At 40.6% G+C, this 25345-nt stretch overlaps 1 protein-coding gene across 3 annotated transcripts in view; it reads right to left on the bottom strand.

The window, feature by feature from the left end:
- GRIK2 (glutamate ionotropic receptor kainate type subunit 2) overlaps positions 1 to 25345 on the bottom strand; it is a 441474-nt gene that overhangs the window by 7344 nt on the left and 408785 nt on the right. Inside the window, exons 16-17 of one of the 3 annotated variants that reach the window (XM_080999933.1) lie at positions 14943 to 15193; positions 3194 to 3371 (exon numbers count right to left, since the gene is read on the bottom strand). In XM_080999933.1, the coding sequence (XP_080856059.1) occupies positions 3194 to 3371; positions 14943 to 15193 (429 nt within the window). Of the gene's footprint in view, positions 1 to 3193; positions 3372 to 12992; positions 14754 to 14942; positions 15194 to 25345 lie in introns of those variants that run through there. The other 2 variants (XM_080999935.1, XM_080999934.1) reach the window with 2 other exon arrangements.

Genomic DNA, 25345 nt, shown 5'->3' with positions numbered 1-25345 from the left:
TCTCGAGACTGGGAGTCTTCCCCCTGTCCTACCTGGAGAATGAACCTGGGACCTTGTGCATGCAAAAAGCAGATGCTCTACCACGGAGCTGTGGCAGTCTGGTGCTGGAACAGAGTATCTTTACGTACTGGCATGTGTCCTTTAAAAGGGAGGGCAGGAAGGGGCCAGAGCAGATCAGAGAAAAGAGACGACTGCTTACACTTCTTGCCTGAGAGCATGCAAGGAGAAACATCTCCCAACACCAGTTTGATCCTAGCTTGGAACTTTAGCTTGGATCTTTTAGATCCAAGGCCAGCACACTTCCCACTTCTCTGGTGACTGCTGAGCTAGAAAAGGCTAATATTTAAAAGAAGGGGAAGGTGGTGCAAATGCAATGACTGCTACCAGGTATCAAATCCAGCATTTGTAGCATTTTACAATTGGTGAAGGATCATCGGTCAGACTGATGGGGAGTTACCCATCTCGTGTTACTGTTCCCTTTCACTTGTTCCTGCAACTCCGTAACCCTTGACTCCAAGTCCTTCCTTCCATTCCAGCCAAGAGCGTTGGTGATTCATATAGATTAGGTGTCAAGTTTTCATTGTTTTCCCTCCCTTTACTCAAGTTGCTGCCCAATGAACTGGATTTTCTGGCACACTGGATTGTCTGGCAGACTTAGTCTTCCCTATTTGTTGCACTGTCATGGCAGCTCTGTACACACAGCAAGGATCATGTTATTCTGTCAACTGGTTTTTTGAACATGTAGATCTCATGCACACCTAGCTGATACACACATACAATGGTTTTTACACGTCTCTCACACTGAGTGAACAGGGAAGCGAAGTGACTGAATGCACCACAACTGTGTGTTCCACGAGTCACTTGATGGGTTAATATCTGCAGCTGGAAAAGTGGAGAGTTTCATATGGACAGAAACAAATCAACAAATTTAATAACATTTGTAGTGTTTGTGTATATTTTAGAGGGCTTATACCTTATACTTCTAAATTTAAAAACTGAATTTAATCCCATTTTTGTTTCCTTGCGTTATCATTATTAAATATCTATGCCTTTTTTTTGCCTCCAATAATTAGTTGTGATTGGGCATTCCCACCAGTAAGTGTGCATCTCCAATGGTGCATTTCCATCATTTAAAATGCTTTACCAACTATATTCTACAGTGGTACCTCGGGTTAAGAACTTAATTCATTCTGGAGGTCCATTCTTAACATGAAACTGTTCTTAACCTGAAGCACCACTTTAGCTAATGGGGCCTCCCACTGCCACCGCACCGCCAGCATGCGATTTCTGTTCTCATCCTGAAGCAAAGTTCTTAACCCGAGGTACTATTTCTGGGTTAGAAGATTCTGTAACCTGAAGTGTCTGTAACCCGAGGTACCACTGTATTTATTATTGCAAGTGTTAGATGCCACCTCAATGATTTCTATTGTGCCTTGTATATGATAAACATTATTAAGATATTTGTGCATGTTGCTTATATTATAAAGTAGTATTTCTAGTTCAACATTCACTTACAAAGAAAATTAACAAAACACATATCTTGCCTAGTAGATATTACATGAAAGGGGGGAATCTAGCAAGGAATTCCCGTGCTTCTCTGTCTCTTGCTTTAATTCTGAATTGGCCTGCTATTATTTCCCCCCCCGCTGGTTTTCTTAGAGAAACATATTCCAATTGTTTGCTCTGTTTAACATCTGTCTCCTCTTTACTTTGATGGAGTTCACACAAAATTGACTGTCAAAATCTAGTATGAATCTACAGGATTTGTTCAGAAGTTCATTACCTCCAGCCTTGCATGTCAGATATTATTTGAAGCCTTGTTAAAATTTCTTAACACAGTAATGGCAGTAATCCTGCAGCTTATAGCTGATGTTATGGGTCAATGTTCTAACATCTACCAGGACACGTCAATCAAAGTGCTTTTCATCTTCCTTCCTTCCTTTTTTTCAAGTTGACTGGGAATAGATGTACAGTCCTGGCCTTAGCCTCCTTTCTAATCAGCTTCTACTTCCAAATACCATTTCCCCAAGGATATTTAATAGGGAGAGAGAGTTTGGAGCTGTCAGTCTAGGTCTTTAAACCCAAAGGCAGAAATGGACCCTAAGGCAATATTTAAATAGAAGATATACCATCTCTGATGTGAAGCATGGAATGTAAGGAAAAACTTGGCACATGCGAATGCCAAAAATTAGTTTTGCTTTGTAGGATTTTGTAGGTTTGATAACTACTGTATCTTTATCAACTGCATTTATGTTTTAGAACACTGATGCCCATTTTCATAATGTCAGGTGATCTGACAGATATTCTAAAGAATTTACCAAATGTGGGAATTAGAAGCACTGAAAGAGCATATCTGAGAGCCAAAGAATGTGTTGCGTAGATGGACCCATCCTAAATTTCTAAACCATCAAAGACGTTACTTTCTATTCCAGCACTAACAATGAGCCAAACAAATCTTCCTGAGATATGGGCTGATACTCTTTTGGGCGTTTCAAAAATTATACAACTATTTCACTTAAGGTTTTTCTTATCCCCTTGAAATTTGACTGTACTATGAGGCAAAGTAACTGAAAAAAATTTACTACCCTCTTAATCAATATAATATTAATGGAAGAAACCCACCTCCACAACAAAATAATTTTCCTACAGCAATGCCACAATGTTCAGGCCTGCAGATGGTCGACAACCTGGGGAAGCTGCAATGATCTTTACCAAGAAGATGTAACAGGAGATTGATTCTTGACTGGTTCAGATAACTTTCTAGTTGTGTTTTAATGTGATTGTGGATCATTGGCTCATGACCTTCAGGGACGTATTCTAAGCTATCATTGGATATTCCAGAATGTTTTAGGACCCTTTTTCCTACACCCTGCCAAAGCTTTGCAAAGGAGAACAAGGCACCACATTTCCTCCACTGGAAGATACTAGACCAATGCCTAGAGAACTATGTACATTAATTTTCTGGTCTGCCGGTTTCCAGTCTCTGTCTTTCTTTTACTAACAGTGTTATATGTGAGGAGGAAAGCTGTGGCAAGGAAACTTTGGCTATACCTGGCGTCTTCTGATGTCAACATTAGAGTGCAAGGCAGCTAAATTGATGCCATTAGTTGGTAAGCTCCTCTTACTGACTGATGTACAAGGATTTGTCACTGCTGGACAACTTTTGATCAACTGAAGACCTTAGCTGACTCACCTGTAGATCTAGGTTGGGGTTGGTGGGACTGCACTTGTGTAGTTCCATTCTTCCCCCTCAGAGAGATCTCAGAGGATGATACTGGGCAATTGCTCACCTGCCCCGTGGTCTCTCTTTCATGCGGGATTCCACAAGGTTTCATTCTGTCATCTCTCCTTTCAACATGTATGTGAGGCCACTGGAGGAAGATAATGAAACAGTTTGGGCTGTGGTGCATCAGTGGGTAGAAGACACACAGCCCATCTTTCTCTCTCTCTCTCTTGACAAAGCAGAGTGATGAGGACACTAATGCTTCCAGGGCCATACATGCAGGTCTATCCAGAAAAGATGGAGATTAGACTGAACAAGTAAAAGACGATGTGGTGGTTATGGCAGTTTTCTTAGGTTCTGGATTAAACTTTTTTTTTCCTCTCTGAAGTTCTTCCATATTCTCAAGTGTGCTCCTGGCTGCATTAATGATGGGTAGTGTATTTTCTCACAGGAAAGTGCCAAAGTCTTTCACATTCCACAAGGGCAACCATAAAGCCATTATGAAAATATAGCTAGATCCATGTGGTGGCAGAGTAATAAATAACGGGACAGTGTAAAAAAACAATTCTCTGTCTGCTTCAAGGTGCACATCTAAGAAAAGATTCCAGTTCACTCAACGGGCCACGTTTTATCCCCATTTAAAGCAAGACTGAGAGAATATGAGATACGCCTGTAAAAGTTAAAGTCTTTTGTATCTTTAGATGTGTTGTGTGACAATTTATGGTGCTACTATTAAGCTTAATATTTTCTAATTTACGGGAGTGATGTTGAGAAAATCATAGACATTTATGGACTGCGTTGGACAGAGGCATTCTCTTTTGAAATGTAATGCTACAACATGCTGAGAAACATAAAAAAAATAATAATGTATAAACCTTTCTTGGGAAATCCTACTTCACTTAAGAAGCTCTTCAGCAATATTTAGCTCTGCCTAAGCAATGCCCAGTAGAGGGGCAATTCTGAACATACGTAATTTTTTTAATGCTTGGCTCTTTCTGTGCCGCTAATGTAAACAGAGAAGCATATCTTGCGTTAGGGTTAAAAGCTACTATGCTGCCTGCAAAATATTGGTATTTCACAGCATATATCAGCAGTCTATTTATGAATGCTAAATTGCAATGCTATATAAATAGGGGTCAATATTTCTTAAATCTGTGATGGACTTTTCTCATGTATGTTATAGGTTAGGCTGATAATATAAAACAAGGAAGCTTCATAGAATCTGTCCTCGTTTTGTGTTGAGAACTAACTCTTTATCAATCAAGCCTTTATAAAGAGTCACTTGGCACACCACTGGAAAAACCACGCTAAGGAACCAGGCAGAAGGACCACCCATATATGTACTACTGTATGTGCAAGAGTGACAGTAACTTATGTTTTTAACTTCGTTTGTGGTACACCTGCTAAACAGATTGCTGTAAGACAATGTAGCACCCAATTCTGTTCTCAGAACAACAGTAAGCAACTTCTTTCTTTGCAGCTGCAGATAATGTAGTCACATCCGAGACAGGAAGCAGTACATTAAGCTGAAATGAGTCCCCAGGAGGTTTAAAAGAATACAATTTGGTTTATTTATCAGACACTACGGAGCAAGCAGTTAGTTCAGTACTGATAGTTACAATGGGAACAATAACAATACTTGGCATTTGTATAGCTCAAAACCCTTCATGTACTATATCTCAGAAGATTTTAACAGTACCATCATGTTACAGATGGGAGAAACAGTAGCTAGCCTAAGGTTAGTCATTGAGTTCATGCCTGAGAATCTAAGATTTAGAGGACTTCATGCTCTTGACTAGGAACAATGCTCTTGCTCATACATATATTGAGTGGATTTTCTGAACTGCAGTATGAAATAATTATTCTTATTCAGAAATAACTTTCCTGAAATATAAAATGAATGAGAAGCAGACTTTGCTGCATTTTTTTCCTAGTTCCATTCTTCAATATCCTTTTACTAATAAGGACAAGAAACCAAAAGCTGGAACTCCCAGAATTCCAGCATGACAATGAGTACATCATGCTTCCAGAGTTTGGTCACAACATGGATTTGTATACTTGCATTATGATCTCAGCGGTTTATTTTCAATTCCTTTTCTAATGATCCCTGACATGGAATTTGCCTTTATTTCACAGCTGCCACAAACTGTGTCAACATCATCTTCATCAATCTATCTACAACAACCTTAAGGTCTCATTCCTGGTCAGCTATCCCCAGTTCAGACTCCACAAGCGTAAGTGAAATTAGGATTTTTCACTCCATGTGCATCACTTTACAGTTGTTTACACTGCATTTGCCATTTTACTGCCCATTCACCCAGTTTGGAGAGATCATTTTGAATAATTTGGTATTATCAGCAAACTTGATTATCCCACTGCTTACTCAATTCTAGATAAATTATGAAGAAGTTTAAAAGCACAGGTCCCAATACTAATTCTCAGGGGAACCCACTTTTTACATCTCTGCATTGGGAGAATGAACTGTTCTTTCCTTTCCTTTTCTTAACCTGTTAATGATCCATCAGAGGATCTCTCCTTTCACTCCATGACTGCTAAGCTTTCTCAAGAGTCCTTGATGAGGAACATTGTTGAAGGTTTTTGGAAGTCCAAGTACAATGTCACCAGGCTCACCTCTATCTAGATGCTTGTTGATACTCTCAAAGATCTCTGAAAGGTTAATGAAACATGACTTACCATTGAAGAAGCCATTCTGGTTCTGCTTCAGCAAGACCTTTTATATGCTTCCTAATTCTATCTTCGAAAATGCTTTTTGTCAATTTTCCAGGAACAAATCTAAGCTAACTGGCCTCTAATTTGCTAGATTCCATCTGTATCCCTCTTTTTAAATTGCTTTCTGTTAGTCACTTTCTAATCTTTTGGTATGGAAGCTGATCTTAGAGCCATATTTACATTTTTTTGTAGCATTAATATACTGCATCACCCTTTTGTCTGACAGGGACTCAAGGCAATTTACCATTTGAGTTCTTAAAGCGCTCTCAGGTGGATACCAACTTGGACTTGGTGATTTCTCAAGTTTTAATTTGTCAGCAAGGCCTAGAACTTTGCCTTTAGTACCGTCTGTTTGCTCAGCTTCCCAGAGACCCCCCCCCTTCCTGTGTAAGTTAATTTGGGCCTTGGGATCTGTTCTCTATATTTTGCTGTATGTTATTAACATGCTACTCAATGGGCACAGAAAGCAGGTCATCTCTTCTTTCCCCAGGACAGTTCAAGCTAGGTGTCCAAATGTGAACTTCTGCCTGGGTAAATCTATATTACAAGAATAAAAGGGTATTATAGCCTAGTCTCGTACTAACCCTCACTTGCCCACACGTAGCAAGAAAGAATTACTCTGAGGCAACCAAGCTGAGAAGCATTTGTAATTGGGAATGAGAATTTTTAAAATCTCCTTTAGGCTGCCCAGTGTGCCACTGTCTAACATAGATATGGCTACAAACAGGCATGAGGGGGGAAATTCAGTTCAGTTTGCATTTTAGTGTATTCTTAATTTGCAATTCCCCCAAAAGTATGCAAACAAAGACTCACCTATCCTTTGAAATTTGCGCTTCTTCAAATTTTTTGATGCAGTTCATCAACCAAAAAGTAAATGTGTATTTTAGGGGAAAGTGTGTGTAAAAATGCATATGTTATTGAAAACAAGTTGCAAAAATGCATTATATGTGTTTTTCCAACATTTACTAGGGGACATGGCTTGCCGAAATGTGTGTTTTAGCCAAAACTGCATACAAAAATATATGTATATTCTGAGAAATAGGTACTGAAATGCTGTTTAATTTTTGTTGGTAAAATAAGAAGCTGAGAGAAACCAGAACTGACATACCTGTCTATCCTTATATGTGACTTAGCAGGCTAGATAATAAAAAAAATAAATCTGTGGGTTAGTAGGTTTTGTGGTCTTTTTTAAGGCTGAGAAAGCATGATTTCAATATTTGAAAAGCAGATTGCAGGGTGGGGTTGAACTGCTACACTAGTTAGGAAACTAGGCTGCTACTGCTTACTGGGAGGAAGAGGATAACAGGGAGATCAGGGCAGTGCAAATACACTGATAGGAATGCTGGATTGGCTCCACAGGTGCTGAGCTCCTCCCTGTTGCTTTGCTCCTCCTCCTCTCATTCCTGGTAAGCAACAGTGATCCACCTGCCTGGATGCTAGCACCTGACAAACCAAACCACTGCTGATATTAAGCCTGATATCTTACCTATTATTATGCTTTTATTGTGTCCTCCTTCAAGGAGCTCAAAGCATTGGGCATGTTTCCCTTGCAAAGTAGCCTTGACTATTAGAGGATGTCTAACCCAAGGTAAGGGATGTGGGTGGTGCTGTGGTCTAAACCACAGAGCCTAAGACTTGCCGATCAGAAGGTTGGCGGTTCGAATCCCCGCGACAGGCTGACCTCCCGTTGTTCGGTCCCTGTTCCTGCCAACCTAGCAGTTTGAAAGCACGTCAAAGTGCAAATACATAAATAGGTACTGCTCTGGCGAGAAGGTAAACGGTGTTTCTGTGCGCTGCTCTGGTTCGCGAGAAGCGGCTTAGTCATGCTGGCCACATGACCTGGAAGCTGTACACCGGCTCCCTCGGCCAATAAAGTGAGATGAGCATTGCAACTCCAGAGTCGGCCACGACTGGACTTAACAGTCAGGGGTCCCTTTACCTTTAACCCAAGGTAACCCTTTCATTTCATGGCTGTGTAGAAATTTGAGCACCGCTCTCCTTGTCAAACACACAGCACCACACTGGCTCGCTGTGTTAAAAGTATGGCATCCACTTCTTTGTCATGCAGTTGTATGTGCGCTATGTAGGCGTTAATCCACACCACATCAAATCAGTTATATTAACAATAAACAGATTGGAAATTGTTTAATGTGGGTTTGGTTTCTCAAATTGCTTAGTCAATGGCCTCTAAGTGCCAACATAATGTTACAACCAAGGAACGAGTTGTTTGCTAACAGAAGCAATTATAAAATGCAAATGGCTCTGCACTTATTGCCAAGGTTGTCTTAGAAAACAAATGTCTGCTTAATAACGTGTCTCCAAGAAGATTACATAATTATGTGTTTGCATTATAAATGATAAGGCAAGAAGAAAATGTTGGGCTTTTTTCCTCTATATACTGTATTTGCACTTGTTTGTCATCATGCTGACAAATGCATGTGTGGCAGGAGCAAGTGAGCAGGCAGACAGGTGGCCCAAGCAGGCCTTCCTTCTCTCCCCCTGTCACTGCCACCAAACTACCACCACCAAAAGGAAGCCTGCAGATGCAGACTTCTTCCTGGTGGTGGTGTGGCAGGTGTAATGATACAGGAAGCATCTGGAGGAACACAGCAATAGAAGGGAGGTTGTGGGGGAGCTGCGAGGATCTGGGCGACTGTGCATAGGGGAAGGATGTTGGGTGAGATCTAAAGGGAGGTGAGTAGCAATGGGGTGGGATTGGGGGTAGGCAGACTGGCAAGGAATGCAAAGAGGAGGAGTAGCCTCTTGCTGTTGTTTTTAAAGGGGGGAATGAACTAGGACATAGGCTTGGATCTGAAGTTGCTTCCAGTTGTGCAATGAGGGTTGCTGGTCTGCTCCTCCAGTTAGAGGTGCACAATACAGCACAAAGGAAGCCACCCACCTTGACTTCCAGTACAGATAAGAAATCAAACACCCAATTAAGAAATTCCCATTTGACATTTCATGGTTATTCATTCTCCTCTTTTCTTGCATGTTCTGCTTCAACTCAAACCATTCATTTGCCAGGTTGATTTTCATTCTGTCAACCCATAGCTTTTGTGCACAGCAAAAAAGTGACCACTTTATTCTTACCTAAACAACTATAATGTTGCAGAGTAAACAACATTTAGCACTTAAGCAGCTTTTGTTTCATGGTATATAACAAATACATTCAAGTTTTCCTCGACTGTAGACACAGTCCATTGGTAAGGGTGCCAGCTTGGCCCCACAACAATGGGTGCCATGTAGCTTGCATGGCCCTGACACCGTAATTTGTGGGTGTCCGGCCTCTTCATGCAGAATTCTGTGAGTGCTTGGGCACCCAGGGCCACAGGGAGTTGGCACCTATTTCCTATGTTTGTTTTAAATCACAGTAAAATCTTCTGCTATTACTGTTCTGATGCCATTAAATGCTAGAATCCTGAACTAGAGATCTGCTAGGAAAGCAGTTTTTGTAGGGATCCCTTTCCAACAGAGTAGACTGCAGCTACATTCCAGGGATATTGGTATCATAACCAGACCAAATCTTTAGAAAGGATATTCTGCTCATTTGCTTATACCTTCTTCGATCAGGGAATTATGAGGGAAAGGTAAGGGGGTTTAATTAAATCCTAAAGGTCCCACCCATTAACTCCCCCAACTTAATTTGAAAGACCCTACAGATTTCTAAAAATAGTAACTACAGGGCAGCACAAAAGACAAGGACATAATTCCAAGATACAGTCTGAAGGCACACAAAGTTAGCATGTTGCTGGAGTTAAGTAGGTCTGGTCAGTGCATAGATATGTGACTGCCTGGGCTCCACGTGTTTGTCCCCTTGGCTATCATGATAGAAAAGATAAATGTTCAAAAATAATACTAAATAAGAAACTTCAGCCCCCTCTAGCCCCCCTATAATTCAAGCACTGATCAAGGAAAGCAAGCTTGTTTTGAGTACAACTTATATCAGGATTCAGTCTTTATCTGCAAAACGTTTGATACCTTCAGATCTGAGTGTTTACACTGATCTCCCAGTGAAATAAGACCCTGCTGAAACTTTTCAAACAAACAACCTAGAAACTATGTCACAGGTTGGCAGGTTCGCTCTGATCAAGTTAGGCTTGTCTTTTCTTTTTTTAAAAAAGCATTAAAATAGACATTCCTTGCTGTCTAAAGAAAGCTGTTGTCAAAATGAACATCTAAAGTGTTCACACTGATGTTTGACTGCGCTTCTCACCCCAAATATTTCCCCCCATGATTTTCCTCCACTCAATAAAACCTGATGCAATAAATAAAAATATAAAGATTCAGCTGTCACTTATTCAATCTTTTATCATGCATATGTGGGCATGTTTTGTTTACTTCCTTAGCCAGACTATTTGCCTACAACTTCTCATTAATGATGTTTTGTAATTTTGTAATGGTATAGCAGAGCACAAAAAGTATCCTATAGATTGCTGGTCTGGTCCTCTGTGCCAGCACATAAGACTCTCCAGAACAGAATAAAGTGACAGAGGACCATAGATTGATAGATATTTTAGAGCACACAAACAATACAAGCACCAGATTGGGGAAAAGTAAATTCATGTCATATCCTTCATAAGATTACTGACTTGTTTGAAATATGCAGCTGCATATCATGTCATATTTGGCAAACATATTGGCATTGCTGCCATACAATAACCATGATTTAAAGGAAAGGAGGTATTCCACAAGCTAATCACAATAATCTCATCCATGGCAACAACACTTGCACATTTTACACCTGTAGTGGCCAATACTAGTGCAAATCAGAAACCTATGGTAGCCTGTGGTAGCATGAATTGAATGTAGTACCAACTGGCCTTTGTGAAAATGCAAAATAGCTTTCCTATTGTTGGTTCCTTTGGCCACCAGTAAGTGCAAGGACCCTTTCTTTCCATGTTCCTCAGCTCCCCCTCTGTTGGTAGCAAAAAATATTAGGATGCACTGGAGCTTGGAGAACTGCAAACACTGGTGACATGTTTGCATGTTTCCTAGGCTTAATTCATGCACCCACTTGCAAAATGGCAAGTTGTTATATTTCTGATTAAATCAAACCCAGTCAACCTGCATCTTCAAGGGAAAAGTTTATAGATGCATAAAACCTGACTTGTAGTGATGACTGTTTCACTCACATGATAAGCCCACTGAGAACTAATGTTACATTGTTAGGCAAAAATCTTGAGAATCAAGAAAGGGTCAGTGAAGTGGTAGATGCAAAGTATTAACATCTACAACTCCATTCATAATTCCTGTCTTTGAAACTGACTCCACATGGTGACCAAGACAGGGAAATATTTGTGTGTAGTGGCTTGTCAAATGGATATGCTTTCAGAAAATTGTTTGATAAGTATAATGGGGTGTCCATAGCACTGTCTAGTCCTGTCGTATTGGATGAGTTTCAGTTACTAAGGCTCGAGGATGCGGACAAGATGTTTGGATCAGTCAAGGTGGACCCTTACCCCTCTTGTTTTCCTCACTTACTGGGGCCTGGGAAGGTCATGGACCTCCCAGTGGAACCTCGTGGAAACATGATGCAATTTCTGGATAGTCTTCAAGCCCTAAGTAGAGAACACTACAGTATCAAGTAATAATTATGCCCTGGAAGCTGATCTGTATGACGAGCCAACACACATAATATTTAAGCCTGTTTAAGACTGTTTAATTTAAGACTGTATGAGAAGCAGTCCGTGGCTAAAAGTACTCAGACATGATCAAAGCACACTCTCCATTGATGAAATGACAAGGCTGAAATGGATATGCCACGTGTCACTCATGGAATTTGAATAAAGTGGGAAGCCAATAGTCCAGGTAGAATTCCCCATTCTCTCAACCACATGCTCACGCCACTAATCTCCATACAGAATAATTCAAACATCCACATCTGGGTGCCACAAAAACAGAGGGAAGAATTCACCAAGGTGCCTAATATCAGACGTGCTCAAACAATTCAAGGGAAATTTTAGTACAATGTCTGAACTGATTTGTAAGATTACACCACTGCAAGAGGCTGAAATTTTCCAACTTTGTATACTTTTCTGGATGCATCCAGAAGTCATCCTGTTCACAAAATGTTTCAGTGTCAAGTAAGATGCATCTAAGCCATTTAAAATGCAATTTCATTAGGAGTACAAAACTCACAATAAAAATGATCCAACTTTATATATAAATTAGTTTGTTTTTCTTAAAAAAAGAATACAGACCAACTGATACAAAACATGCTGCCACTCATATCTGACACATTCATTTTTCTTTAAAAAATGGATAAAGCCATTGTGATGTACATCAATTATTTAAAATGAGCAGTCATTTTCTAAAATAAGAAATTGGTCTCGGTGATTAAAAGGAAAGCTGCAAAATTAGCTTGACAGAATTAATCATCCTACATGATTAGAGAGGAGCTGAATTTTTACTTAATAAATTCTTACTAAAGTACAGTTTAATGAAACACATACATGTTCAAATAATCCATAAGGAACTTGTGACCTCACCAAATCTTAAGGTTTAACATCAAAAATCCCTCTAACAATACATTATATTTTAAAAAATAAGATATGTATTAATGCTGAAAGTAAATTGGGCTGGATCCTATGCACATTTACTTGTGCCAGTGAAATAAGCAGGGTTACGTCACAAATAAATGTGGTCAGGATAGAGGTTATTCTATGGGTGCTTCCAGATTCGGACCTTACATCATGAACAGGTTGCTCAGATTCATTTGTGTCTGTCTGGCATGGAATCATATAGAGTTGGAAGGGACCCTACCATGCAGGAATATGCAGCTGTCCCATACAGGGCTCAAACCAGCAACCCTTACGTTATCAGCACCATGCTGAAACCAAGTAAGCTTCCACACATTCTCATTTTTACAGTCATAGATATGTATTGTTAGCTTGCTACTTGCCATCCCGACCAGTGAGTGGAGTTTAATAGAATGTATCTGGAGGTATCCCCTCTCCCCTAAGTACCTCCTCTCCCTTGCCTTGTTATTCCTGTTCCGGGCATTCACAGATGTATTTGTATTGTGTGCAGGAAGTGTGCAAGAATAAATGTTACCAGCCTTATTTATCATGCTTCACAATGAGGAAGATGAGGAGGTTTTTTGGGGGGAGGGATTAATAATAATAATAATACTGTTTACCTGACCAAGTCTTACACAAAAGTGTTAAGAGGTTTTGAAAATGTCCTCTGCATTATATAATTATTGCTAATTATTATTAATTAGTATTAATAATTTATTATTCTCATTCCAATGTATTATTATCATCACCCCAATGTATGCTGCATGATGACAGTCTCTGAGGTAATTCATCCGCATGTACTGTGTGAAGACCTTGACTTAACAACCCTTCCTAGTGGAGCAAGGGACACTTGATTCATTTGGATTGTTGGAAACAACATGGGTATATTGTGCATTAAATACCACCCACTGAAACAACCCCACCCATGTGATAAATAACCTCCTCCCCTCAAAAAATAATACTACAGTGGTACCTTGGTTCTCAAACTTAATTCGTTCCGGAAGTCCGTTTGATTTCCGAAATGTTTGAAAACTAAGGCACGGCTTCTGATTGGTGCAGGTGCCCCGGAAACAATAGATGACAGCCACTTCAGATGTTCAGCTTCCAAAAAAAGTTTGAAAACCGGAACACTTACTTCCAGGTTTTCAGTGTTTGGAATCCTAGGCGTTTGGGAACCAAGGCGTTTGAGAACCAAATTGTAATCAGCTCCCAAAACAGCCTTGACTTCTTGGTAGTGGGGCCATCTTTCTTCAGATGTCAAAGAGAAATATCTACATAGCTTTTAGAAGACATCTGAAGGCAGCCCTGTATTGGGAAGTTTGTAAGGCAGCCAGATGGGCGGGGTATTATTATTATTATTATTATTTGCTTATATCAAATTATTTTTACTTATTAGATTTTCTGTGGGAAGAAGATATCTGAATCAAATGTAAGGCAAAAAAACCATAGGGTGGGTTGGCATTCTGATGTCATGGTCTGGATTCTACAAAAAAAAACTTGCATGCATGAGCAACACTGATTTCACAATAAACTGCCATCTGGAAGCACCCTATATCAGTGCAAATTCAGAAGTCCCCAAACTATTAAAAATAGTTATGTATATTATCCATAGCATCTGAAAAAGGGGCAAAAATCTAAACACATACAGTTCTTGGATTTACTACCAATTTGAATAAAAGTATTAGTTTTAAAAATGGAAATGTAAGGAAGTCACAAGCTCCTCAATTATGCATGACATATTTTCTCCAAGTTGTAAAAAAGTATATTCAAAGTAAGGCATAAAAACAGATGACATAATTTAGCTCAGAGTTATATATTACATATATGCACATAAATATTATTAAAACATAAATTATATGGATGCTTATGTTTCAAAAAGTGGTCATCCATCCACTTGTCGATCCAGTATAGAGTAAGTTCAACATTCTGAGTTTTAAAACTGGAATCTGTCCGAGTTACAAGGTATAAAATCATAATCAGTAGTAAATCCTTCATATATTGATCTAAATGCTTTTCCAGATGCTACCACCATAAGTTTGAAGAGTAAACATCTTCCAGAAAGGACATATAGAAAGAAATTTTCTAGACTTCTGACTTTGGACTGAAAGCAGGTTGTGCCACTTAAAACCCAGATCTATCTGTAGAAGGTTAATTGTTTCCCATTACAGATTTCACTTTCTTCTTCATCCATAAAATTAACTGCAGTGAACTTCCAGGAGCAAAAAGGTGTCTTTTTTCAAGCTTGAATAAGAGGAGAAATAGTCACTTGTCCTGAAAGCTGGCTACAATTAAAAATATTGAAGACAAATTAAAAGTTGTATAAAGATGACAGCTCCAGTGCTCATTCACTACGAACTTCAATGACGTGTGCTAGACTATTAAAGACATCAGAATGGCTTTTCAGTTGGTTGCCCAGAGGGCTACGAGTATATCATCATGGTAGAATTAATGGCGAAAAGGACAATATTTACCTTTTCCAACTGGGCATTTTTTTTGGATTTGTACAAAAACTCCCCCACTGCCACAAAGACGGAGAGAACCAATCCTGCTGCCAATACGATGAAGATGCCACCAATGTTTTGCACTCCAAGGGCACTTGCATCCTTGCTCTCCTCTTCCGGGCAACCGTTGCCTCGCCACCACTTCTCCTTCATCATGTGGAGCTTGCCTTCTTCTTGCAGGTGGAGAATTGCAATGGTTATTTTGTCTCTGTAGGGGGACCCTGCAAGAGGGAACACACCGGTTAATGAGTCACACTCGCAAAGGCTTCATCCTGTTTCATAGTTATAAGTGGGACCCTCTGAAAAAATGTTTCAACAACAACAATAACAATAATACATTATTTATACCCTGCCCATCTGGCTGGGTTTCCCCAGCCACTCTGGTCGGCTTCCAACAAAACATTAAAATACAGTGGTACCTCGCAAGACGAATGCCTCGCAAGACGGAAAACTCGCAAAACGAAAGGGTTTTTGGTTTTTTGAGTTGCTTCGCAAGACGATTTTCCCTATGGGCTTGCTTCGCAAGACGGAAACGTCTTGCAAGTTTGTTTCCTTTTTCTTAAAACCGTTAATAGAGTTGCGACTTGACTTCGAGGAGCAACTCATAGCATGCAGTGTGGTAGCCTTTTTTGAGGTTTTTGAACACTTTGGTGATTTTTGAAGCTTTTCCAAAGCTTTTCCGACACTGTGCTTCGCAAGACGAAAAAAACCGCAAGACGAAAAAACTCGCAGAACGAGTCTTGCGAGGCACCACTGTACAATAATTCATCAGATATTAAAAGCTTCCCTAAACAGGGCTGCCTTCAGATGTCTTCTAAAAGTCAGATAGTTGTTAATTTCTTTGACATCTGATGGCAGGATGTTCCACAGGGCAGGCACCACTCTATTTCACCTCCATCCCCTTAAAAACCCTCCACAGTCAGCACTCAGTCACCACTGAGTATGGTCGGTCCTTGTTCTGTTGTGAGGGTTTAAGGGGCAAGTGGGATAGGATGGACACAATAATGCCCAATACCAGCTGCATTAAAATCTTGAATTTCTGCACTGGTTTCTATAAGCAACTCTCACTTGACCACCCTGCTCCCTAAAGTGCAAATAACTAGACAACACATGGCGTATTGGTTTTGGGATCAAAGGCAGGGGGAGAGAATGGCTAATGGCCATGCAGGCCGGGCATTTAAACTTCCCCTGGGCATGGCACCAAGGGATACAATTGGTTAGCTGGTCCTGCACCCAGGGGAATGCCCACTAACACCTGCTGCCATTGGCCCAGTTGTGGCAGAAAGACGATCTGGCCTACAAAAGACTGGTTTACCAGGGGGGCCTGGGGCCCGCCCACAAAGCCCCCCACTGAATAATGGACGGATGAACTTCCATATCTGGGTACATTTAAAGAAAGTTCACAGTTTGAACTAGGAAATGGCCTATTTAGACACTGAGATTTTATCATTCCCCTTTTTTATATTTATGTGCCTCTCCCTCATCCTATCCCAGATAAAACCTTTCCATTTCTATACGGTTTCCCATTTCTGCCCCCTCTCAAATGTGAATCCGTATTTTGTGGCCGATGGGCCACAAAATTTGGCTGTGGCTCTCTCTCACACACACACATTCCCTTTAATATGCTGAAAACTCTCTCATGCATGGGTGTTGTTTTGGCTACATAAATGTGACCAATTCAAGACTTGAGTATATAGATTTGAAACTTGCCTACGTAATACTTGCATTTTCATATAAATATTGCTACCCACTGTTTCTTTCACTTCTTGACATGCGATATATCATAGGAATGGCATTCTTTGCCAATAAACTTGTAGGAGAACATGTCTTAGAAACTCTAATCTGGAGCCTCAAGCACCCAGTAATGTGTAAAAAGCATGTCATCACTCTAAACTTCTCCCGATCTGACACTGTCATCTGTCCTCCCCACCCCCTTTCCATAGAGACACTGCACTTTCTCAGTTGGATTTTTCCTTGATTTGTTCTTTCTCACAGTGCAGTATGAGGAACCTGGGCTGGCTTAAGGCATTTTGCTGCCTGAGGCACAGAGAAGAGGGGATCTCCCACTATTTCATGTATAGAAGGTGACCAGACTGGCGGCTGGATCTTATTTCAAATATCACCCTTCACTGAAATAAGGAGGGCAGGCTAGCTTAGGGGGCACGAAGCTGGCTGCACAGCACACACAGCTAAGTCCACTCAGGACCTGCTGCCTTGCTCTGCCTAATAGTCAGGTGTTCCCTGTGTGGGTGTGTAGGTGTGTGCCCTAAGGCTTTTTAAATTGTGGCCTCTGCAATTCTATCAGCAAAGAGCGTTCTGCTACCTCAAGTCAGCGTGCAATGCCAATCTTCCACCCCACCTCTTCCCATCTGACTAGTCTTGAAAGACCATTTATTATGTAGAGGGTTTGTTCTTAATTTTAATGAGATATTGTTGTTGAGGGCTTTTGGGCAGCAGTGCCCTGAGAGTCGGCATTTTTACAAATTATATGAATTAATAATGTGAGCAAAGAAGGGTTTTATTTTTGGCAGAGCGTAATCACTGACATAAGCACTTTTCATGCTGAGACTTTGGATGGAAGCAGCAATATTTGCTTAAAAACCCGTCATGTGACAGCAGGGCAGCAAGTATGCAGAGAGGTGGTCATCAACAGGCTCTAGTCACTCTGTAAAACCCAGCACTACCTATTCTCTATAACCATTCAGGAACCCAGAGCACTTGTAACATTGTGAATGGAAGCTAAAGGTGGCTGTCTAGGGAGGCATAGGCAAATTCGACCCTCCAGATGTTTTGGGACTACAACTCCTATCATCCCTGACAACTGGTCCTGTTAGCTAGGGATGATGGGAGTTGTAGTCCCAAAACATCTGGAGGGCCGAGTTTGCCTATGCCTGGTCTAGGGGTTACAACTGTTACACGGATTCATGTTTTGTCCCATGTTTAGGGAGAAAATGTGAAGTTCTACACTTAGGCAGGAAGAACCAGCTACACAAATATGAGATGGGAGATACCTGGCTTTCCAGTAGCACATGGGAAAAGGATCTAGGGGTCTTAGTAGATGACAAGTTTAGCCTGAGTCAACAGTGTGGTTCAGCACTTTGGGTTCAGTCAAGCAACAAATCTACCTAACAGTTACCTCACGCAGCCCACCTTTTACCAGCTTCTCTACAAGAATATCATGGGGGCCCTTGTCCAAAGCCTTGCTGAAATCAAGATACACTACATCCATAGCATTCCCCTGACCCACCAGGCTTGTAACTCCTTCAGAAAAGAAACGAGATTCATCTGGCATGACTTGTTTTTGAGAAACTCACCACCCTGAAACCAACACCAATTAGATCATATACACCTTAATCCAAAAATTATTCTAAGAGCCTCTGAGATGAGTTAGTAACTAGTAACATTTAGCGCAAACATAGCATAGCTGGCACACTCATGCCCATAGTAAGATCTAATGCCAAGCCATCTCTTCCCACACATGAACATGTGGTACTTTGACATAATCCCAGTATATACATCAATATCTTTTCTAACTAGCTGCATCTCTCCAAGGATTCATACATATGGCCTGTCTAATTCAGCAACCTTTGCTCATAGTAGCCATCCACACGCCTGTGGAAAGCCTGCAAGGAGGACATGAGCCCTCAAGAAGGACATGAGCACTCTGTCCACTTGCAATTTCAGCAACTGGTCTTCAGAGGCATACTCCTGCTTTAACTCTGAGAGACTAAGGATTGAACTCTGGACCTTTTACCAGCTATGAGCTTGGAGAAGGACGCAGTACAATGACATTTCTATTAGATTTTGTAGGGGTAGGGAACAGATGTTTTTACCCCCATCCGAACAACAGGTAAAAGGTATAAGATCTATGCTCTGCCCACAGGCTTTTCAGGCACAAAATCACATTTCTCGAATCACACACGTACACAAAGCATTATCCAGTGATAGGCAGTAGATACTAACAGAAGCCCCTTATTAGAATTATTTGCAAGGGTTAGCAGTTTTTCCATGGATAATATTTGAAAGATCTTGCAGAAACATTTCTAGAAATAATCTAGTAATGCAACAACATGGAAAGATTTGCAATGCCATCAAATTTTCCCTAAAGTGAAAAACAAATTAAACTAGGATAGATATAACTTGGAGTTATAAGAGTAGTGAAATGTTTTAGGGAGGTTTTTGCACATATCTAATGAGAGATATACCTACCGATGTATAACTAAGTGTCTCTTTCCTGCTCTGCATTTACTGATCTATTTTTAGGCATGTTCATGCTGATAGAAAACATGTTTTCTGTATTTGCAAAAGTCAAAGCACACGTGATAAATAAGAATCAAAATGATGATAATCATGTAATTAGAGTCTAGCTAGCCAAGATTCTGACACAGAAGAACCAAATGGACCAGGAAGACCAGTGTGCAAACCTTGGGATGTGCTGGATCTAGACCCATGCTCTGACCCAGAGTCAGACAGGAACCCTGCCAGCCAAGTGCCTCTTGAGCAGGAGCTCCAGAATCTAGGACTCCCAGAGACAACACCCCAAGTCTGAAAGACGCCATTACACCGTAAGTCTTATGCTTTCTATTCCTGGTGCCTTTTCACCAGCACTGGCAGTACTTAAGATGGGTGGTAGAGAGGCAATGGCACCTGAGGGCATGTTTCAACTCAACTGTTGCATGTGCAGAATGAGGTTTGCTTGTACAAGAGAATTGGCTTCCCCTCTCATTCACCCATGTACCCCACATCCTAAATCTGCTCTGGAGGATGGGAGGAAACCCAAGAGCAGGTTGGGGAGCATGTGGAGGGAGGAGGTGAGGAAAGACCTGCTATGCAAGCAAACCTCATTACCCACATAAATACCCCACTTACAGCTATGCTGAAGTCCACCTAGAAGCTCTAGGCCACATGATTATTCCTTCCAAGTTATCAATGAATGGAGCAGAGCCTGGAAGGGTTAGTTTGGTTCACGATGGAGTAGGCCTCAGTTGAGGTCCAGACCTCAGCCTCTTCAGGAATTCCTTTCACCACGGAGTTAAGACTGCGGGGGGAAGCAAGTGGCAGTGAGAGCACTAACCTTGCTTCCTTTCAGTAGTTCAAAGGGGACTGATGCAAGGCCACTATAGGATCTTGTGCCCTTTCGTACCTTGGAAAAAGCATGAAGCCACAAACAGAGGATTGGGGTGGGAAAGAGAATTAAGTTTGGCTTTCATTGTAAACCGACCTAATTTGCGCTTCCTGAAACAGTAAGTAAACTGAAGCACTGCTAACGTCTGAAATTCACACTACTCTCAATTTTGTGATGCAATTTTCCAACCAAATAATGTGTATAGAAACAGGTATAATAGCGGAAAGCATGCACAAATGTGTATTTGTTAAAATAACGTACAAAAGTGCATTATATTAGTGGAAATGGCATAAAGAAAAACATGGCTATCATACTAAACGCTGACAAATTTTCCCAAGAGCAGTTTTTTGTTTTTGTTTCTTAAAAAAAAATAAATGCAAACTGATAAGGGGATCTGAACTTTAGATTTTAAAAATGGGAAATTGAAAGTGAAAGATTTCCCTATCTGGGTGACACAAGGAGCCCATGGGGTAGTGTAGATACACACACACACACACACAGACCCGCTGCAGAGAATCGTCTTCCAACTCGAAGACACCAAAGAAAAGATGCGCTAATCTTTGCTTCATATTCCAGGGCTCTTGTTGTCTACCTGGAAATGTCCAAGGCAACTTGAGCCTCACTTTACTCACTTAAGACACATGTTGTACCCTGTGGACACCAACTTGTGCCCAAATCCAGAATGTTGTTCTGTGTAGAGAACACTGCAGACCATAGGAGTTGGGAGTTATCCCTATTTGCATCGCTTCTTCTGGAGTTTGTTTTTCTTTGGAGGAATGGGAGATTATAGATGCACAGACATAACTCCCCACAAGGTTCATTTTCTGCTTCAGATTTGCTCCTCTGAAAGCTGCTTTTCCGTGACAGAAGCAGCTGCTCAGTGTTTGTCACACACACATTTAGTAATAAATATTAGGTCTAAAAGGTAAAACCGTGTTTTACCATTGTGGTCCCCCTGGATCAGTGCAACTTTCCCCTTTTCACCAATAGATAGCAATATATTATGCTGAAAGCCATTACTCTAATATATAAATACAATACAGACATTAAATATTCATTTAATCTTAATTATAATAGCTCAACATTCCCCATAGATATTTCTGACAATGTGTGTTATCCTAGATTTAATTAAGGTGCTTGGGGAGCAGAAACAGGATCCTAAAGGGAGACCAAAGAGCACATTTATAACACCTCTTATCATTATTATAAATTTCAGGCCAAGGGAATGAGCTATTGGGAATGCATAAATGGTGCATAATATAAAGCTGAAGGAATCCACAAAACCTACGTTTCCATTTTCTTCTACTTAGACCGTGTCCCCATCCCTTTTCGGTCCTGGGGGGACTGTAGCAAATTTTCATAAAACTGATTTGAAAGCAGCAGAAAGGAAATGTAATCGCAGTAATGCTGTTGCTTAAACTACTGGGAACACTGTAGCTTTGTGAAAATATGCACACAAAGCACCTGGGAGCACAATTTTGTTGCATTTGGGAAGAGAGAGCCGCTAAACATCTGTACTGTTTTTTATTTTAGCACACAGGCTGCAAGCCAGTCTGCCACCATAGGCAACGCATAATGGCTCAAATCGTTCATAGTCTGGCTCATAGCCACCAGAATAATATTTTGCTAAATGGGTATCTGTTTGGTTACTTACGATGCACTCATTTGGATAAAGTCGTTTTCTCTTTTAAAATAGGATGAAGTAATATTGCGGGGGGCTCAAGCATGCTCTCACTCCTTACCACACATCTGAGAGCAATTCAGCCTGTATCAACCAATCCTGCCAAATCACATCATTCTTTAAACAGTGCTTGGTGTTGAAGCTCATCTGCATGGTGGGTATGCAAAACCAAATTATGCAGCATGTGTAATACATACTATGCTGATTTCATGAAACACTTGGCACTCTTCCAAGTGACAGAAAACATCTTTGCTCTGTAGCTTTCTGCAAATACCTCTTCTGTGTGTGGCAATGGATAGCTGTCAGTCACAAAGATTTAATTCGGCTCTCTGAAATCCACCCAAAGGCCAATGCTTCCATTCTTTGCTATGATTATAGAGGAAACCCGTTCTGATGAGTCACTCTCTTCCAAAGTGTCTTTTTGTGTACTAAGTTCTTAAGCTTCTCTAATACAGTGGTCCTGGACTCTGACTGGAAATAGTCACTTCTTTAATAATAGGTGTCATGTCATGTCTCACTTTAACTTCATAGACTGACAAATCAATGTGTGCAGCAAAGTTTCTTCTTAAAATGGTACTTAGTCACAACTGAAACTGGTGTTTGAAGTGCTGTAGTGATTAGCTGCGGGCAAGCTATCTGCCCATATACTACTCCTGAAGATGAATGCAAAAAAATTAAAAGTGTTTCCATTATAGGAGTGCTTTTGCAAATGCAGGTACAGAAAATACATGTATACCAAAACAAAAGTCACATTTACAAGCAGATGGCCATGGACAGGGATGTCTCAATAGCTTATCAAGTGCAATGTTTGCCAAGTTAGTTGCAAATGTACGAAGCAATACACGTAGATTGAAAATAATAGGATGGAGATTGCTGAGTCCAACATTTCTCCTACAATCTGAGGATGTGGCAGAAATATTAACTGTGTGCAGGTCATCCCCGCCCCCCCTCCAGTATACAAGGAGCTGATTCTGTTCACACTCAAAACAGCAACATCTGTCACCTTAATTGCATGACAGTAAATAATTATGTCTTGACTGGATTAGCTGCTCTGGCATATCTCTGTCAAATGCCCAGTCTTTCTTCAGTGATTGCACTGAGCTTAGTGATTGCAGGGCATCCTGTGTAGTTTAGTTTATGTATATCCACAATGAAACCACGTCTTTTCTTGTACTTTGCGTTTTCTGGGTCTGTGATTTTTCATACATATTCTCTTTTTAAGCATTTATGTGCCTTTTCATTGCATTTTTCTGCAACTTGAACTGTGCCTCCTGTATCCTCATTATTTTTCCCCTCCCGATTCTTTTTTGCAAGGCGTATAGTTTGCTCAGTAAGATAATCCCTAATCAGCTCATCTGCCATATTTCCCAGTTCACATGTAACAATTAGTTTCCTCAGTGCGGCAATAAGTTGCAATATTTGTTCCCCGGTTTCTCTTCACGTTGGCACAATTCATAGATATCGCCAACTACCACATGCACTTTAAGCGCACACACAAACTTGAACTCTGCAGATAAACTGTGTTTGTTTTCATACCACAGACATGTATCAACTAGTGATGGAAGAATCTGTCATTTTCAGCTTCTCTCCGTTTCACATTTTTTACAATCTTAAATTCAGTTTTCCAATTATCTACAGCAATTTTTGATTTGTTTATTTTTTAACCCTCATGAAAATTTAGTCTCAGTGTTTTAGTGTGAATTTCTCCTAATAAACATTTTGGCTGTAGTTTTGACTAATATAGACATTATTGCAAGTAATTTCTCCTAATGTAATACATTTAATGTTATCCTCACTGACATATATGGATTTTATGAAACAATCCCCTAATATATGCATTTTGGTACACAACTGTCTCACAAATGTGCACTGCAAAAAAAGAAGAAGCAAAATTTGGAGGGGTATGAATTTGAAAGGATAGCTGTATTTTGGTTCATTTTATAAAAAAGCTTTTATTCAATGTATATACTGCCCATCCTCCTAAAAGAAGCCAGGACAACAAGAATCTTTGGGTTCGAGAAGTGAGAATCAGGTAGTTTCTTAGAAAAATGCAAACAAAATCAAATTTGTCCTCACCCTTACCCTCAGCATATGATTGCCGGAAGCAGGCTTATACTTAGTTATATTATTTGTTCTCTGCCTAGTTATGTTATTTGATTTCTGCTTGGTGCACTCTGATGTATTCAGAGACAGAAAAGTCCCTTTCACAGGCAGAAAGAGTCCCACCCACTTCTTGCCCATCCTACATGATTGCCATCATGCAGGGTAGAGAACGGGGTTGTCTTTAGGGCTCATCTCCACCCAAACACCCCCATTCCTCCATTGGCGGTGGGTGGGTGTTGGCTATTAAGGCATTATGAAGAATGTCTTAATAGCTGGAAAGTATAACCTGCACTTTAGGTCCCAGTAAGGGAAAGGAGAATTTTGTATTAAAAAAAACATATAGAGAATGTATTAGAGGAGAAAAGAAAGCTGGCAAATACCTAATCCCTTTATTGCAACTGCTGAAAAACTGCTAAGAAGCAGAAAAATATAAAATATCCTAATGCAATATGGGCTATAGCTTTCAAAATAATCCTTTTATGATACCTTTTGTCTGGGTGTTTCCATAGAAATACAGATCATTCTTTTGTTAATTTGTTGCTCTGCTGGAAACTTCTGGTCTGACAGTTGAGTTTAATGCAACAGTGTTTGTGAGGTTTATATATTTCAGATTCTGGCTACCTGCTATACTTGTCTATCATCCATCTAACTTCGGCCATATTGTCCAACAGCGCACCCAAGTTCTTTTTTTAAACCAATTTGGAAACATTGATCCTGATCTGTTTTCGCAGTATTTTCTGGACTTTGTTTGTTTGTTTGTTTCAGCTAGCTGTTAACAACTAGTGTCACAGAGGGGTGGATTAATTCTAATTCGTTTATAATAAATATAATTTTAATTGGTCATTCTACGTCTCCTATTTTGTGTTTGTAAACCTTGATTCCTAGAGATGGGGCATGGTAGAAATTCATTTTACAATCATCACCAAAGATGCTATTTGAAACTCTGGTACCAATCGCTGAGCAAAATCTTCTGTCCTCTCTTTCCTCCTTTTTTGAGGGGTGGGGGTGATGAACTAGTGTGCACCTACTATTTCAAATAGTATGGAATGCGGGTGGCACTGTGGTTTAAACCACAGAGCCTAGGACTTGCCGATCAGAAGGCTGGCAGTTCGAATCCCCGCGACGTGGTGAGCTCCCGTTGCTCGGTCCCTGCTCCTGCCCACCTATCAGTTCAAAAGCATGTCAAAGTGCAAGTAGATAAATAGGTACCGCTCAGGCGGGAAGGTAAACGGTGTTTCCGTGTGCTGCTCTGGTTTGCCAGAAGCGGCTTAGGCTGGCCACATGACCCGGAAGCTGTATGCCAGCTCCCTCAGCCAATAAAGTGAGATGAGCGCCGCAACCCCAGAGTCGGTCACGACTGGACCTAATGGTCAGGGGTCCCTTTACCTTTACTATTTCAAATATAGCAGCTCTCTGAAATTCCAGTGACAGCAACAACAGCGATGACTTTCACAACAGCTTTGG

The sequence above is a fragment of the Podarcis pityusensis genome, assembly GCF_964106645.2.
Source record: "Podarcis pityusensis genome assembly, chromosome: 3".
In the NCBI taxonomy this organism is placed as follows: domain Eukaryota; kingdom Metazoa; phylum Chordata; class Lepidosauria; order Squamata; family Lacertidae; genus Podarcis; species Podarcis pityusensis.
The sequence above is the reverse complement of the archived record's forward strand: the minus strand, read 5'-3'. Positions and strand labels throughout refer to the sequence as shown.